The sequence below is a fragment of the Rhyacophila brunnea genome, unplaced genomic scaffold, assembly GCF_057557595.1.
Source record: "Rhyacophila brunnea isolate RB1 unplaced genomic scaffold, BYU_Rbru_1.0 scaffold_1, whole genome shotgun sequence".
Classification (NCBI taxonomy): Eukaryota; Metazoa; Arthropoda; class Insecta; order Trichoptera; family Rhyacophilidae; genus Rhyacophila; species Rhyacophila brunnea.
Window position 1 is genome coordinate 16,547,599 of NW_028232751.1, and position 17,601 is coordinate 16,565,199.

General features: G+C 31.6%; 1 protein-coding gene across 2 annotated transcripts in view; it reads right to left on the minus strand.

Moving 5' to 3' along the window:
• Nucleotides 1-515: 515 nt before the first annotated feature.
• The window catches only part of LOC147079533 (uncharacterized), a 102,096-nt gene continuing 85,010 nt past the window's right edge, over nt 516-17,601 (minus strand). For both annotated transcript variants that reach the window (XM_085941828.1, XM_085941822.1), the window contains exons 8-10: nt 12,532-12,706; nt 1,644-1,796; nt 516-1,465 (exon numbers count right to left, since the gene is read on the minus strand). In XM_085941828.1, the coding sequence (XP_085797954.1) occupies nt 1,238-1,465; nt 1,644-1,796; nt 12,532-12,706 (556 nt within the window). In that variant the 3' untranslated portion in view covers nt 516-1,237. The remainder of the gene's footprint in view (nt 1,466-1,643; nt 1,797-12,531; nt 12,707-17,601) is intronic.

The window sequence follows — 17,601 nt, forward strand, 5'->3', positions numbered from 1 at the left end:
CATACAAGTGGTTGATCATAAAATTAATTTAAGTATTATAATAATAATAATTATTAGGTATTTACTATTGGTAAATATTATTACTTATTGTGGCTGGACAGTTCATTTTCAAACGTTCACGCTTATTGTCCTTAAGTACAATGTTATGATAATAAAAATAAATAGAAGAGAAGTCTTGATATACAAATTGAAACAATTAATTGTTTTATAAATAAATTTTGCCCGATAAGCGTCTAAAGAATAATTTATTTAGATTGTACATTTTTAAACATTTTTGCTTTACTGCCGACTTAACATGATGTGAAAACAAAAATGTTTTGTAAATTATTTATAATTAAATTGAGATAGGTAGTTAAAAAAAATCTTATGCAAAAGTGTTGTTCGATATGCAATTCATTGCTCTTGTGGCAATTAATAGTACTATGGCTCTTCACATTCAAAATAATTGTTTAAAATCTAATAATGGTAAAAATTAACCAATCACAAGAGTGCATTATTGTTTTCTTTTTATATAATATTTTCCTAAGAGTAAACTTTTTAAACACCCTATTCTAAAGGTAGGAAATATCTCTTATAGCAATAGAAAAAAGAACAATATTTAATGAGTATATAAAAAAAACTAAACCTAAATTCAGAGTAAGACATCAAAAATATCATCCATTTATTTGCATATACAATGTTGCTAGGTGAGTGGACGTTATTTTGTAATACATCTGTTGCACACACAAATAATTATAGAAACAGTTATAAAAATGTTCTGGATGTCATGAATTTAATTTTAAATACTCTCTCGGTAAATTTATTCCCGAAAAGTGTGGGAATAAATGACAATAAATCGTGAGACAATGTTTCACAAAGTGATTCCAATAAATTATTGACACTATTAAAATTTTGTACTTAATTAATTACAAAATATGAGTTTAAATTTGTTTTTATCATATTTGGTACTATCCGGGAAAGTCTCCATCATTGTCTGCTGGATATCTCTACATTATTGTAGGTCCGAGGATGAAAAGTATCCTTTTCTACAAAGCCCAATCACCTCATTGTAACTCACCAGATTCTTTTCGTTTCAGCAAGGCTATAGGCAAATCCTCAAAAAAAAAAAAATAAGCTGAGTTAATAAATGCAAATAAATGGCGAGATTCAATAAAAAAGTATATTGCAGTTAAACAATGGACGGATATGAAAGTACGCGAGATAATTTCATAGAGATTATAAAGTGATTATATCGTATTTAGACAATGGTTCCCGGTCGTCTGTTGACCACTCGTCTTCTACCGGCCAGGAGTGAGTTGAGTCCTCTTGGAGCCTCGGTTGAGGGTTCTTCGCTGGAGACAGCTTGCTCAGCACCAGCGTCTGACTCGGCGTTCTCAGAACTGTTTGCTGGTTCATCACCGCTTGGAGCGTCAGCGGAGTCAGCTGCATCGGTTGACACTTCGACAGATGAAGGCGATGCGTCGGCCTGAATAAAAAATAATACACAGATGTATATAATAGCTATATGTACTCATCAATTCCATTAGGTAATATACGTTCCAACTACTGCAGTCCAGGTTTTATGATCCTAATTAACACTACAATAATTCCAATATATTATAAGTCTCTTATAAGTGTAAAATAAGTGTGATTTGATTAAATACCTCAGCGTCACCAGCAGGGCGGCGACGAGCTAGGAGTGGGCTTGGTCTCCTGGCGAGAGGAGCCTGGGTTGGCTTTGGTTTTGCTGCTGCAACTTGGAGACGTGGCCTTCCGCGAAGTCTGGACAGTGGACCGGCTACCGTGCTCTCTCCGGACTAGAAATCAAAACAGTACACTATTAGATACATATATACTGACGTAGTTCTGGTATATATGGTATACAATATCGTTAAATAAATAATATGACAAACTGTATCGTCTAAAAACGTTGAAGAAAAAACTCATTATGATAATAATATGTAGACAATTTCTAATTATATGAGCTATGATCGATGATTTAATAATATTCAATAATAACTGGGTACGTCTTATTGACTACCTCTCTAATGTATTTTAAGTATGTATTTGAAAGCATATCCTACTTCTTCCAAAGCTATATAAAGATGTTTTATCGTGTTTTTGCTCTAGTAAGCTTAATAATAAATACAAATATTAACTTCCCACTTCTTGAATATAATTCTACAATATGGTCACCTTATTTATAAAGTTAAAATCCAAACTATTCAAAGTTGTATTTATTATGTTGTATTATCTTTAACGTGGTATTCCAATTAAATCTATTGTCTGTAGTGTTAATTAATTTGTTCACATTAAAACCAAGGTGGAAAATAGCTGATCTTTTGGTTATGCTTAAAACCGTAAATTCAATTTTTGATTGCCTCGAACGTGTAGAATATGAATTATGATCCAGTTTCGTATTCCTACTAGGCAAACAAAAAACGCGATCCTATTCATGTTGATTTTTTCAAAGCCAACTTCTCTGTTTATTCTTCAATACCAAGGATTCATTATTTTTATAAGTACTTAATAGTTTTTCTATTGACATGTTAAATATCTCGTTCAGGCAAGCAATCATTTTTTTCTTGCATCTACCTATTCAATTACCTTTCATTATTTGATTTACTGCTTTTATAGTATTGTAAATTTTCTTCTATTTTATTTAAAATTTAACGATAAATTGTATTTTGTATAAATTGTAGGTACAATAATTAGAGTAATTACAATTTGAAGTTTGATATGCCCTCTAAAATCAGGCATAATTTCTTTGTGCTTTATGTATATGTTCTATATATCGGATGACCATGATTTTTTTTCTAGCATACATATTTATAATTATAGACACAAAATCCGTTACTAACTCTAAATTACTAAACTATCGGCTTACCTACCAACTTTTGACAGCAACAGATATATCGTTTCATAATAAATAAATATTGAATTGACATTATTTATCTTTACTTATTGTTCTTATCGTATCATTTCCAATCGGATGATGGCTACCATCAGAATCATCTGTGCTCGTAGCAATCACAGAGGTTCTTAAGCTACGAAATGCGGTGTCGTTCTCTGCTATCTTTACCATGGCCCCCACAAGGGGGGGGGCTGACAGGGCTCTAGCCTAGGGGCCCGGGTTCAGAGGGGACCCGGCGTGGCGGATCGACCACGTAATTGAGATAAATACACATTTAAATTTGCTCTAATAGTAAAAAAAAGTCATCTGCGGCGCTATTTTACTTCAGGGTTATTACCATTTAAAAATATGTATATGGCTGTACGGTGCAATTTTTGGTTCGTGTGTGTTCTCCTTAATTCGTCTCCATGTGTTAAAAATTGCTAAAAATACACTGAATTTTTATTGACCTCGAACACCATTTGGTAAACGCCTGTGTAGAGCGTCAGACTGCTTTTAACCTTAGTGGTAGGGTACGGGGGGGGGGAGGCGCCAAAGATCATGGTCTGGGGGCCCGCTTCAGGATGTGGGGCCATGATCTTTACCGTTGATACTTTCACAATAAACCGAGACAATACAATTTTCTGATTTTGTTACTACACAAAACTTCTCAGTCGTTTACCATTCGTTTGAAGATATTAAAAATTGGCCACCCAGTCAGTTCAACTAATTTTGAGAATGCCTATTAACGGGTAAATATAGAATCTAATAAGTAATTTTCACAAAACATGGTTCATTACATCTTGATGCGATCTAATCGACGAATTTTTAAATTATTGTCACGTGCAGACACATAATAAAATATAGTATACATACTAACAATATAATTTTTAAATATTATATCTCAAAAAAATTGTCATTGAAATTTAAATAAAGAAAAAAACCGTTGTTTTCATTGACATACCAAAATACAAAAACATGCACCACGCTACAAACACCTTCGCCTACTTATAAACAGATAATATACCTACCTATATAGCAAAACTTTTATTTCAGTAACTAATAATAATAATGATCTTCAGTTGGTATATTATGTATGACGAGTATTCAACATATATATTCTACGAAGTTGAAAGTGTTGATGACTTTCACTGGGAGATAAATAATAGTCTTTGAAACGGTTTTCCAAATAGTCGGGGTCTTTAACCTCGACCTCCACTAATTACCTCGATATGATATGCATTAGCCAAGTTTCGTGTGGTTTGGATCTATGTAAGTATACAAGACCGAGAAGAATAGAGACGGCAAGGAGTGGCTTTCATTCAGCTCTATGGATCTAGACAGGATCATAATGAGTCTGCAGGGGTAGATTAGTGGCCTGAGTCTAGATGTTTCTAGTCAATCGTAACAATTCATTCGGGGTTTAAAACCCATTCGCTGCGTCCAACGCTTGTGGTGCTTTGCCCATCAGGTGGCCATTAGATATAATAGATATAATTGGCATGCTATTTAAATGTGGTAATTAAATATTAATTAAAAGATCCGCAGCGAATTTGTTAAGAACTAGTAATGACGCTTCTGCAGTAAATCCATAGCCTCTCGTTATTGAAATGAAATTGGACGAATCCTATTATTGAATATTGAATGGCTAAGACGGACGGAGGTTGGACGCTGAAGACGCACCTGGCGCGTAATGACCAGGCGGCCGATCGATGTAATTAACGAGCATTTTAAAGGTGGTGATTGAAAAGTCATTATCTAGTCAGCAGTGAATGAGTTAATACTTTGGACGCTGAAGACGCACCTGGCGAGTAATGACCAGGCGGCCGATCGATGTAATTAACGCGCATTTCAAAGGTGGTATTTAAAATATCATTATCTAGTCAGCAGCGAATGACTTAGCGAGAATTGCTTTATGACTTAATGTCCGGTCACTATAAAATAAAACCCATGATAAAAAGTTTTAAAAATTACCAATATTAAATGCGCGTTTCGCTTACGTGACAGACTTTTATGCGTTTTATACAGAACTATTGAAAATAACATATTCTTATATCACCACATTCGAGAATTAAACCTTATTTCAGCCTCACCCAGGAAGCAATCCACTTCCCATTATTTTTGTATCCCACCTTGGAAGAACAAACAACTGATGCTATCGATTTCTTAGTTAGTTGTTTATTATGTGTAGATATGTCGTTTTAAAATCAGTACGGTTACAGTGATACAGTGGTGGGCAGCACTAATTTAATAATACTAATTAAATTAACATGCATTGAAGAAACGCATTAACGAGAGATAAAAAATCGGCATAAAATAAGACACGCGACTGTAAATGAATTCGGAATTAGGTCATATGGTGATAAGTTTTATTAACTTTCAAAAAGGCACCATTTAAAATAACGAATTAATTCTGTCATGAAGGTTAACAACAAATAAAATATGCACGTTTAAGTTAGTTGTATCACCAGATCGAGTGTTGTGATGTAAGTGATGGACACTTGTTTCTTTTATGTAATTTACAAAAAATTCCAAATGAAAAAGCTTTCACCGAATTCATTAAATTTATACTTATGTATTATAGCATTCCAGTATACTTATATATTGGATTTAATAAATAAATATATAAATTACCATTTTTGCTCGATTGAAGAAAATATAAATAATATCTACAAATAAGGTGTGGTTATATCCTATTTTTAAGATTAAATAGGTACTGCTATCGATTGTATTATTACAAAAATATACATCCGTGAAAATATATTTGTATTACTAAGCGATTGTTATATGGTATGTTCTCGTTATGTATGCCCACGATAGCCGAGCGGTAAGGTGTCTGGTTATAATGTCATGGGTCTCGGGTCTCTCAAGGTGTTGTTTTTTTCAATGTTTGTTTAGACCCAGAGTATGGACCTAATAGGTTAGCCATGTCTCCAAAAAAATCAATTAATATAACCTTCACCTGTGGAGGCCCATTTGATCCTCTTTGAATCGAACATGATGGTGTTGTACTATGCTAGATTTTAAATCGACACATATTTTCTCAAATTTAACGATTGTTTATTACTAGTATATACGATAGTACTAATAATGTACGATGTATCCTCTTTTGATAAATCCAATGATTTCACTTACATGGTATCTGTCGTTACGACCAACAATGACATTGAAATATAAATCAGTAGACAGCCAGCTTTAAAATCCGCAATCATCTTAAAGTAGGTACATGTTTCTATGTCGTAAAATGAAAATTTGTATTTATAAAACACAACTGAGGCTAATTCTAAAAATATTATTTAGATCAGAATTTTACGGCATAATATGTAAAAAAATCAGAAAATGGTTTTCTTATATTTGAAAGAATGATCCTGAGGGCGATGTTTGGAGCCAAATATGAAGATGGAGAAATACAAATACGTGTTTAGTGTATCCAACATAATCAAAATTTCATAATTAATATAACCGGTTGGTCATGTCCAAGGAATGGACTTGGAATGAGCGACCGGAAAAGTTTTTGATGTATAACGTTGGAGACATGTTGAGAAGCTTAAGTTGCGGTGGACATTGGAAGATAGATCAGAATGTAGACGACAATTGGAAAAGGGCAGGATCGTATCGTCCATGTATACATTTTATCACCTACATCCAAATCATAATTTGAAAACCTTTACAAATCATATTTCTCTCTCTCATATTATAATATATTCATAAAAAATCTGTTTAATTATGATGATAAAAAATTCTCCCATTCATTTAGCCTACCCTAATGTCCTAACCCTATGCAGTAGTATATACATACCATGCAGTATTTTTCTGCATAATAAAGTTTGTATGATTTTTACTAATTTTATGTAAGTATCTCTTAAATGTAATATAATGATCAAAACTGTCCTTGATGCACAAAAAGAAAAGGAGAAACAGTTTATCTAAAGACAATCATTATTTATTATTGACATAGATCGCTATCAATTTATTATCAACGACAACAAACGTGCAATTCTACTATTGAATACTATTATAATTAATTTTGCGAAAAGGGAAGGGTCTTAATATCGGTATAATATTCCAGTGAATTACAAGAAAAATTCAAAGTATATAATATATTGTTCTTTGAAAATATTTATGTTGTTTAAATACTTCATCTGTTAAGTATTATTTTCTGGTTAAATAATATCAACTCGAAAAACTCCATGGTCGTTTTTTTAAAATAGCGAATAAGATATGGCAACAAATCGTAAGCGTCAAGTAGAATTTATTCATCGAAAGTGAATATCTTAAAATGTAAATATTTAAAAACCCGCCAAGTTTAAAACACAAAATATGCAATAATTATCGTATGTTAGTGATGTTTTGATGGGCTAGCATCGGGTCGCACGAACCGGTTGTTAACCAGTAAAATACTGATTGCAAAATCTGTCAATACCGTTGTTTACCATATATAATAGGCCTTTAGCTAAATTCACATAGATTTGATGCATACGGGACTCGAAATGAAGCCGTTCCGGTTCATACAATCTATAAAATTAATTATCGTGGAAAAAAATATGTAATCCTCTGATAGGCCATATAATACAAAATCTAGCACATGTATTTTTAGAAAATACTCATAAAATTGGATAACTATGTTAATATTTTCGTAATTTTGTCGAGCGCTCCGGATCGTAAAATTTTCTATTTGAAGCACTGGTTGTATACATATTTTCTTTACAGTTTGTACAACATTTCTAGCCGTACATTGGTCGGTGTATTGGTATTAAATGGTATGCAGCCAATGAGGTATTGACTGACTAGTATGGAGTGGTTTTCAGTCAATGGAGGTGAACAATGTAATATTTTAGTTTCTCATCGGTCAATACGCAAAATAAATGATCAATAAATATTTATACCCACCTAGTATGACAATGATTTTTTTGGCATTATAAATATTATTTATTTGGATACCTGCTTACAAAGTATTACTATTTTGTATTTACAATAATTATGTGTAGGTATCAACTTGAATTACCTACAGTATCTTTAATAGTAGGTAACAAAAAAGACGCGTTCTATGCTTTAACGCATTTTTTTCTTTTTTTAACGCCACGTAAAATATTTTATAAATGCACACCCACGGTGGCCGCGCGGCTTAAGCGTTGGATTATAACGCCGTGGGTCCCAGGTTCGAATCCTGGGTCTAACAAGTACACGTATTGTTTTTCAATGTGTGTATAAGTCAGAGTATGGACCTAATAGGTTGAGCAAGTGGCTGACATCCATTTCTCGTAAGAAACAAAATCTGTCAATACAAACCTCCACTCTGTGGAGGCCCATATGATCCTATTAGGATCGGACATGGTCGAAAAAAAAATGTATTTTCGTTGTATATTATTATAATCCAAATTTTCTCGGTATTATTTTCTCAGCATGAATTTTGTAATATAATTTTATTAAAAAATGCGAAATTAAATTAAATTGTTTATAAAAATAACTATTTAGGCAAATACAAAAAACAATACAATATAGCTTTATTATAGACGTTCATTAAAATTTTGATCTGTTTACCTATATTTATTTGATTGGTGTACTGTGCCAGCTAACATTTAATGATTAAAATATTGTGAACTCGAAAAGGTTCTGAAGGCTACTTGAACTACATATCGTCACCAAAAATTGCATTGTAGACATACATTATCAGCGTATGATTTCATTACAATACATGTAAAGTATCTTATTACGAGTTTTGAATAATTAACAAGCATAATGAAATTGGTAAAGAAAACTGGAAATCAAATATAATTTAATTTTTGTCTGCGGCGGTAAATTTCCCGTGCAGTGATGTAGCACGAGCCAAAGTGTTGAGCGAACCAGTTGATGTTTTTTTACGGGGACATCTCTGTTTACATTTATATGCGTTGCAAGTGAAATGACATTCGATAATAATATTATTATTACTTGAGAAATTTTAATTCTAGGTCGACGCTAAAAGAAACTGTCTCGTCGGTTGGTAGCTTTTTTGTCTGCCAGTTTATCTTTTCCCGTTGACACTGGCCAGAACAAAACAAGGCAGAAACTTACAATCTGACAACTATCACTGGTCCGCTGGGTAGGACGTTAAAGTCGCCTAAAAGTCTAAGGCCGAAGTAATTTTATTACAGGTGACGTCGCCACAATGTCACGAAATTGCTATCATTTAATCTCGATAAGCAACAAAAAAAATATCTAGGGGAAAGGTCACATTTTTTTTTAAATTAGGCCACCATACGCGAAGGTTGAAATATATACTGTAGGTAGGAAATCCGGATATTAATTTAAATACATACTCCCTTGAATATATACGACATATAAGTAATTATTATAAAAATCTACACGTGGAATTTAGCTATATAAGAAGTCCTGGTAAAGTGGTAGTTTTGTCGGTTTGCCTATCACCAATCTATACATATGTTATCAGTGTGTTAATAGTCTTACAATGTGTATTTTATTACCACGTTTTTATTAGCTCGTATTCTTGTTTGTCCAGTACAAATGTTTTCTTGTTTGTCCAAGATTTGTATTGGACGATTGAAGATTTTTAACTAACTTCCCGTCTAGCTAGACATTTGAAACTTTTAGAATATATCAGAACACGACGACAATGCATTTTTTTAATACGTTTAGCCATCTTTAAGCAGAGTTGAATTTGTTTTCAGTTAATTCTGTTTTGTATGGAAAGTTATTTCGGATAAAAATCGTAAAAAGTAAAACACTATTATTGGTTGCTAAGGGGGTCCTAGCAACTAAATTATTCATATATACGTGCGTTTCTATGGAAATCAATATGAAATGTCAAAATGACATTTCAGTATTCTATATTTATTCAGTATTTCTATCAAGTACAAAAAAAAAGTATTTATTAATACATATATTGTCAAGTTTATATGATTCAACAGAAATTTTAAAAACGTGGTATATAAAAGTTCTTTTTATCTTGTAATTATGTCAATTAATGTTGGTATCTATATCAGTTATCTGTTATATGGGGCATAGTAATTTAGAAGAATATGATCCATATGATCAATTAATCGACATTACGCCAGTACGTATTTTATGGTATAAATTTATAGAAACAATCAATAATTCTGAGGTATTTAATATTGTATGTAGGATGTTATGGTATCAAAATTTACTCCAGTATAATATTGTACTATTGACCAATATACCTACATCCAAAGTATTGGTGTGTGATATTTTCTCCATCTTCCTTCGTCTTCCCAAATTTATAGTAATTATTATCGAAATAGTACCTAGAGCGTATTTAAAATATATACTTATAGACTATAGAGTATATATATCAGCGGTGGCGAACAAGTGGCACGCGAATGATTTTAATTTTAAATCAATTTTATAGTATACTTACCTATATATATTTTAGAAAGATGACATTGATTTATCTACATCACACTTGCAATACTGCGTTCGCTGGCAGAGCAACCGTGCGTCCTATATTATGAGATATTAGTATTATGAAAAAACATCTGATTTAAATGTTTTTTCACCAATAAATATTTTTGAGTGGCCATTCTACTTGTATATGAGCAAAAATCATATTTGCGGGGGTTTTCGTCAGTAGGTACCTACGTCTTTTTATGCATTTAAATGATTAAATCTACTTTGATAATATGATGTAATATTTAATTAAAACTTAGTTTAAGCAATCCAAGCGTTTTTAGAATACTTTTTTTTGTTCGTAGCTTTATGCAGACAAAACACATTTAATCGTTTTTCTACCAGTACCTACGTGTTATTTTATGTAATTTTGAGTAGGTACACTGTGCTCGCCTACGATAAAGCATATATTTTTTAAATAATTTTATGTATACCTATATATTTTTGTAAATTTGCAAGAGTCCGTACTTATTTTTTTTATTTTTATTATTATTTATTAGTTTTTTTAGCACTTAAGTTCGCCATATCTGGCCTAAATGGACGATACAATATGTTAGAAAAAAGCAAACACGTAGGTATCTGAGTTATGATCGGTGGCCGCTTAGGATGGATAGGGATTAATTCACTGCATTTCTTACTTGATTCTCCTGGACTAGTTTCCCATCCCCGCCACCCTCTAGGGAGCCCATAGCATCATGGCTACCCTGACCATTGCCTTCCTGGTTAACTTTCGATAACCAGCCTAGTCGCTCCCACCACGACGCGCCACCACGTACCGCCATCGCTGACGATGGGGAGCTTTTTTCGTCATTGCTATCCCTTCTTCTTTCTTTGTCGGGGCTTTGGGCTGGCGGCGTAGGGGTGGAAGGCCGATCTCGCGTCGGCTCTTCGTTTGGCCTCTATAATGGACCACTCGAGCTTTTAACTCATGCATCAAGGTCTGTTAGTTTTTAAGCGACGTTTCATTGGATTAATACATAGTAATTGGATAAGATGATTCATAGTAAAGAAGGACATTAGAAAAAAAAAGTTCAGCACGTTTATCAAGATAACGAGTGTAAGTTGCATAGAAGAAGTATTTTAAATCGAAACTAATATTCTTGTAAATGTATGTTTAGAAGACCTTCTATCAGTAGTATGTACATTGCAAAGAATATAATATTGTAATATAATAATATTAATAATACAATATGTTTCCTATCTTAACATGAATCATCTGTATTTATTTAGTTAGTATTGTATCCAATAAAAAATATAACTAACGACCTATAATTATTATGAGTTAAGTTCAAGTCATCGATTATAGAGGCAATTTAATTAATTCATCGTATGAAATATTTCTTCACTTATTAATTAAGCTTGTCTTCACGGTATATATCTAAGTGCATACGAACTATTATGTACCTACCTACGTTGATTTAATTCTAGAATAATTTATATTTTATCTATCTTTGATGATTTTTGGATCGGAAATAGTACAATTATTATCTCATCCAGCCTAATTAGTATATAATATTAATATGTGGATACGCAAGGCCAATAATATTCTAGACTACGCTGAACATAAATAATATATGTATCTACCTGCTAATGACTAATTTCTCCCAATCTCACTATTTGTTTTTTTAAAGCATGACAACGATAATAACTTTATAAGGTTTTGTTATATGAAAAAAATATTATATACCGCTGTCTAATTATTATTTTATTTAAGTAACTTCATACAACCCAAAGCTACCTACCCTTCATTTTAATATACTTAACAAATAGATAATGAATTGCTATATTATTCCAGGGACTAATACATTTTTTTTTTTGTATTACAACACATATTATTGCGTTAGATTAAAGGCAATTAAAGATAAATTAATATTATATGCGTTGGCAACGTTAAATGTATTTTTTGTAAATTAAAAAAATGGTGGCCTGCTATTTACGTCTTATTTTGGTTACCCATTTACGTACTGTTATTGAGATTGTACGAGATTATTTATCTAAATAACGATTGTAAAAATGTTTTTTTCACGCATGTTTTTATTACATTATAAAAAAACATGTATGAATTTACAATGCGAAACGGCTTTTTTGCTAATTTAACCATTAGCTTTAGTAACCTTATTTCAACTTCACTGTCATAATACATATAGTTACAAAGAATAAGATTTTTCTTCAACATCTTTACCTCAATATGATAATTTTAATTGAAAGTCATATATATTATAATAACATTATGGTTATATAAAGAAAATATTTACCGGTGGTGTTGTTACATCTTGTTGCTCGGAGCTGGAAACTTCTTTGGGTTCATTGGCAGGGCTTGCTGCCGATTCAGTGGTGGAGGTGGAAGACGCGGAAGATGCGGTTTTAGTTCCCAGGTTCAACCTTGGTCCTGGCCTCAGTGGGCGGATGTTTCCACCGAGTCTGCCGCGGCTAGAAGAAAACCAATGAAACTTCGTAAGTACACGATATAAAATGATAGTGTTTCATTATTTATTACAGTTGTTTACGATAGTCGTGACGGATTAATAAAATTATCCCTGCAAATTCTAAAAAGTTTGTTATTTACATCGATTGGTTAGTGCACTGATATTGTACGTCCAGTTTTAAAGCATTATGATGTAAACATACTGTACCTTCAAATAGAGTATATAAAAAAAATATTGTCTCATTCAAGTACCTACGTAATATGTTAATTTCGCTTTTATTTTTTAATCAATTTGAATCTTTCACAAAACATACAAAATTGTATATATGTACATCATCTGTATACTAACCCACCGACATTATAGTCTTTAATTTTCAATACTTTCTATGTATGTATATACAACCGCATTGTTTAGGTTTGGAAGATAAATTTAATAAAACTGTAAGATAAAACGCATTGATTTTGAATTTAGTACTACAATACTTAAGCAGTACATGAAAGAATAAATTGTATGACGTTTTGTATTTAAATAACAAAATAATGTATTCGCGAATATTACATAAACTAAAAAATAGTTCAGAATGTTATGTGCTTACAATGTTGTTATTATGTCAATCAAAAGGTATAGATTAGTACGTACAAAATAACAAGTACAATCATTATTTTTCAAAACTTTTACCCACTGGGGTCCATAAAAAATTGGAAAATGGATAAATTGATCCTTCCTTTTATTCGATTGTGCACTACATGTATAGATAGTTGCACTGACCGAATCGCACTGACAGAATCAGGGAACTCAGAAATAATGGGAACTGAAATACATTACGGGTAAGGCGATAGCAGGTAACCGACTCGAGTAAGGAAGAATCCGGGTTAAACTTATACACGTGTCACGAATACGTTTTACGTCGAATACTGAAAAATGCCCTCGGTTTATGCATTTACGCTCATTTAATGATGGTGTATTACACACACTATTGCACCTGCATAATGCGTGCTTCATTTTCGTAGGACACTCACACATCAAGATGCGGCGTATTGAATATAGCCTATCGGTATTCTATTTATTATCTGTTCTGTAGACAGAATATTTCCGTTTTACCATCTTTTAAGATACAATACAAACAAAATCATACAATAACTTTTACTGACCCACTTTTGGGACGTTGCTAAAGATGACATTCTAAATAATCTAACCCGCATTTTCATCAAAATATTACTTACGTCGTTTAAGAATAGCAATTTTATTATTGAAGTGTATATATATATAAGTATATAATAATACTAGATAAAACATTTTATAACATAAATCTGAAATGTGCGTGTAGTATCAAGTTCATGTGAATCCAATCGCACGGTTTGATTACGAATTATTTTAATAAACATAGCATGAGAATTTTATTCCAACTTTACTGATTGTTTAACATTTAAGTGCAGTTGTATTGTGAAAAGTTGATAAGTAGTCTTATAGGCTATTACTATTACATCGCAATGAAATGTGTTATCAGTTCGCGACATGGATGGCTGATGACGGCTGAATGCAATAAGAATTTTCTTCTGATGGCACGCTCCTCGATTGTATTTCACCACTGGCAACATTTTCATTTTCACTTTCGACTTGATTTTCGTTGCCACGATTGTGGGGAAAAAATATTTAGGCTGTTTCTTCACGTCGGAATGTGAACACAGTCACGTACCAGCAGATTACAACTAAGTATTTATTGCCGCTCCACCACATGATTTCGACGCAGCGACTGACCATTACTGTGGCAATGAATCAATAAATATTTTTTAGTTACTACCAATTACTTATGAGGCGTCGTCGTGTCAAAATCAGCTGGCGCTAAGTGACGCCACTTCTATGTGAGCGTCGAAATTTAGTAAAATGAAAAGCGACGCCAACACGTTGAATTCGAATAGAAGAAGAAACAAAATTTCAACATTTTTTGTAGAGCGCATAGCGACAATCTTGGATATTTTATTATTACATTATTTTACTTCAGGTAAATCTGAAATTTTCTAATCTCTAAAAACAAAATACTTAATCCATAATATTTCATATTTTTACCACGTTTTTATTAGCTCGTATTCTTGTTTGTCCAGTACAAATTTTTTCTTGTTTGTCCAAGATTTGTATAGGACGATTGAAGATTTTTAACCATCTTCCCGACTAGCTAGACATTTTAAACTTTTAGAATATATCAGAACACGACGACAATGCACTCTTTTAATACTTTTAGCCATCTTTTAAGCAGAATTGAATTCATTTTCAGTTAATTCTGTTTTGGATGGAAACTTATTTCGGAAAAAAATCGTAAAAAGTAAAACACTATTATTGGTTGCTAAGGGGGTCCTAGCAACTAAATTATTAATATATACGTGCGTTACTATGGAAATCAATATGAAATGTAAAACTGACATTTCAGTATTCTATATTTATTCAGTATTTCTATATAGTACAAAAAAAAATATTTATTAATACATAGAATTGTCAAGTTTATATGATTCAACAGAAAATTTAAAAACGCGGTATATAAAAAGTTCTTTTTATCTTGTAATTATTAATACTTACCATTTCTTTCGATTTGAGAAAACATTATCTATTTCAAACATACATAGCTTAAAAATACCTCAGATATAAACATATTGACGCGATACCAGTGTATACCTATATGGGTTCAAATCCCGTCGGGCGTCGTATTTTTTTCAAATGTGATTTTTTCTAGTGGGTAAATATTATAATATATGAGGTGTTTTCAAATTATCTATTTTTTATGTTGTTCAGTGTATATAATAAATTAAAAATAAATTAATAATTTTAAATAGCAAAGAGGCCATCATTATTATTTGTTTTACATTTCTTGTGTGGATCTTGAACGAAAGGTTTTTTAACATATTTCACGACAAATATTTCTTATCTGCCCGCTCAATCTGTTACATATAGGTCCATGCTGTGCATACAAACTCATATTTAACAAATTTATATTGCAAAATTATAGCGCAGAAATAGACGTTCATCTACAAGTCCACCGCGGGCGCGAGCAAACAGTAAGTAGGTACGTTTATCAATTTAATATTGTGTTTTGCAAACCGCAATTTTGAGGAGGAGGAGCTGTAAAAGAAGGAGCTTTGAATCTATCCGTACTCTGTAGTGGGTGCCTATACTCTATTTATTTAAAAGATTCATCGAATTTAAAACTTCTATTCATTTTTCTAAGTATTTTCCATCACTTGATTATCAAATATACGACTGGGTCATTAATCCTTTCGCAAGATATGACATTAACAGTGGAAGAAAATTTAATATATTTGAAAAACGATCCTGTCAGCATTTTTGATTTCGGTTTGAAGTCAATATCTTCAATTAGCTACAATAATAGTCTCTGATGCTATCTGAATTTTTTAGCACTCGTGAAAAGAGTACGCTTACAGATAGATAGAGTTACGTCTTTGTTACGACATAAGTCTTTCTTAAACTGTGCCATAAAATATAATATAAATTTAGTTATACTTCTTTTGGCACATTTGGGAAATCAGATCAGAGTATATTTTTGGCATGTGACAAAGTTGCGCGCGCCGATGTAACACATTTGGCGTGTGACGGAAGTTGCAACACAATTTATTATTATGATTATTCATTCGTATAACTATTACAACATTCTACACTGTTAATTTATATTCATAAAACTTTATTTATATTGTAGTGTATATTTATTTTTCATTGTAAAGATTGTGTATAAAGATTTGAGGCTATATTTATGTCAGTATTATTTATGAGTAAAATTATATTTATCAATAAATAAATAAATTTTGTGAATGTTGAGTTGGTAAATAATTCAAACAATAAATGTAAATTTACAATATGTATCGTATATTCCATGTCAATTTATTTATTAGCGGTTTATAATAATTGAAGACAATAATAATTATTAAGTTTCATCACAAAAGCCAATACCACGTTTCAGTTAAACCATTAAATAGGCTATGTTTTACTTTTGATTTGTAAGAAAATAGTTGTACAGTCATCTGTATAAGCAAAGATGGTCGAAATAGCGGTTTGCTAAATTTTTCAAACACAGGTATTGAGATTTTTTTCTTCCAAAGTAGGTACATTCTGCAATCATATTATTTATTCGCATACATAATATTATTGCTCACGGTCCCTATAACACGCTAATAAAATTAGTTTTTTATTAATTCATCATGGGCACTTCTGAATCGATTATAACCGCTGTTTGTCAAAGATGAGTTTTGGTCCAATACAATAATAATTATTTCGCCAAAGAAGTATAACTTCTAACACGCGTACATAAGTACACACACCGATTTTTAAAAAATAGCATGCATTTGTTATGATTTTATTATACTTAAATACGTGAACGTTTTTTGTGCAATTATAAAGAATATTTTTTATTATGTCATGAATTATTTTAGTAGTTATAATTGATGTGGATTTATTAGATAAGTATAAAACATAAATAAATAATAGTGACAATCGAGAGCAAAACAATTGAAATCATTCGCTCCGCTGGTCGCATAAAACAAAGTAAAAAAACGCTCATCAGTAAAAACAAAAAAAAAACAATCTAAAATAAAAAGAAATTTAAAAAAAATCGGTCGAATTACGCAAGTTCTATAACATCTTTATTTCGCAAAATAAATATTAAAAAATACAAATAAATATCTTTCATTATTGGGAATGGGAAAAGAATCCAATGGTGCAACATTTTTGTTTTGTTTTAAAGTAAATAAAATAAATATCTATTTCTTTTCGGATTATTTTTGTTTAAAAATAGTTGCATTTTGCAATCAACATTGAAATTAGAACCGGCGTGTTGATCGCATAAAAAGTGTATCGACATTGGAAATTTTATACGCTCAAACAGCCTTTGCCGAGTTC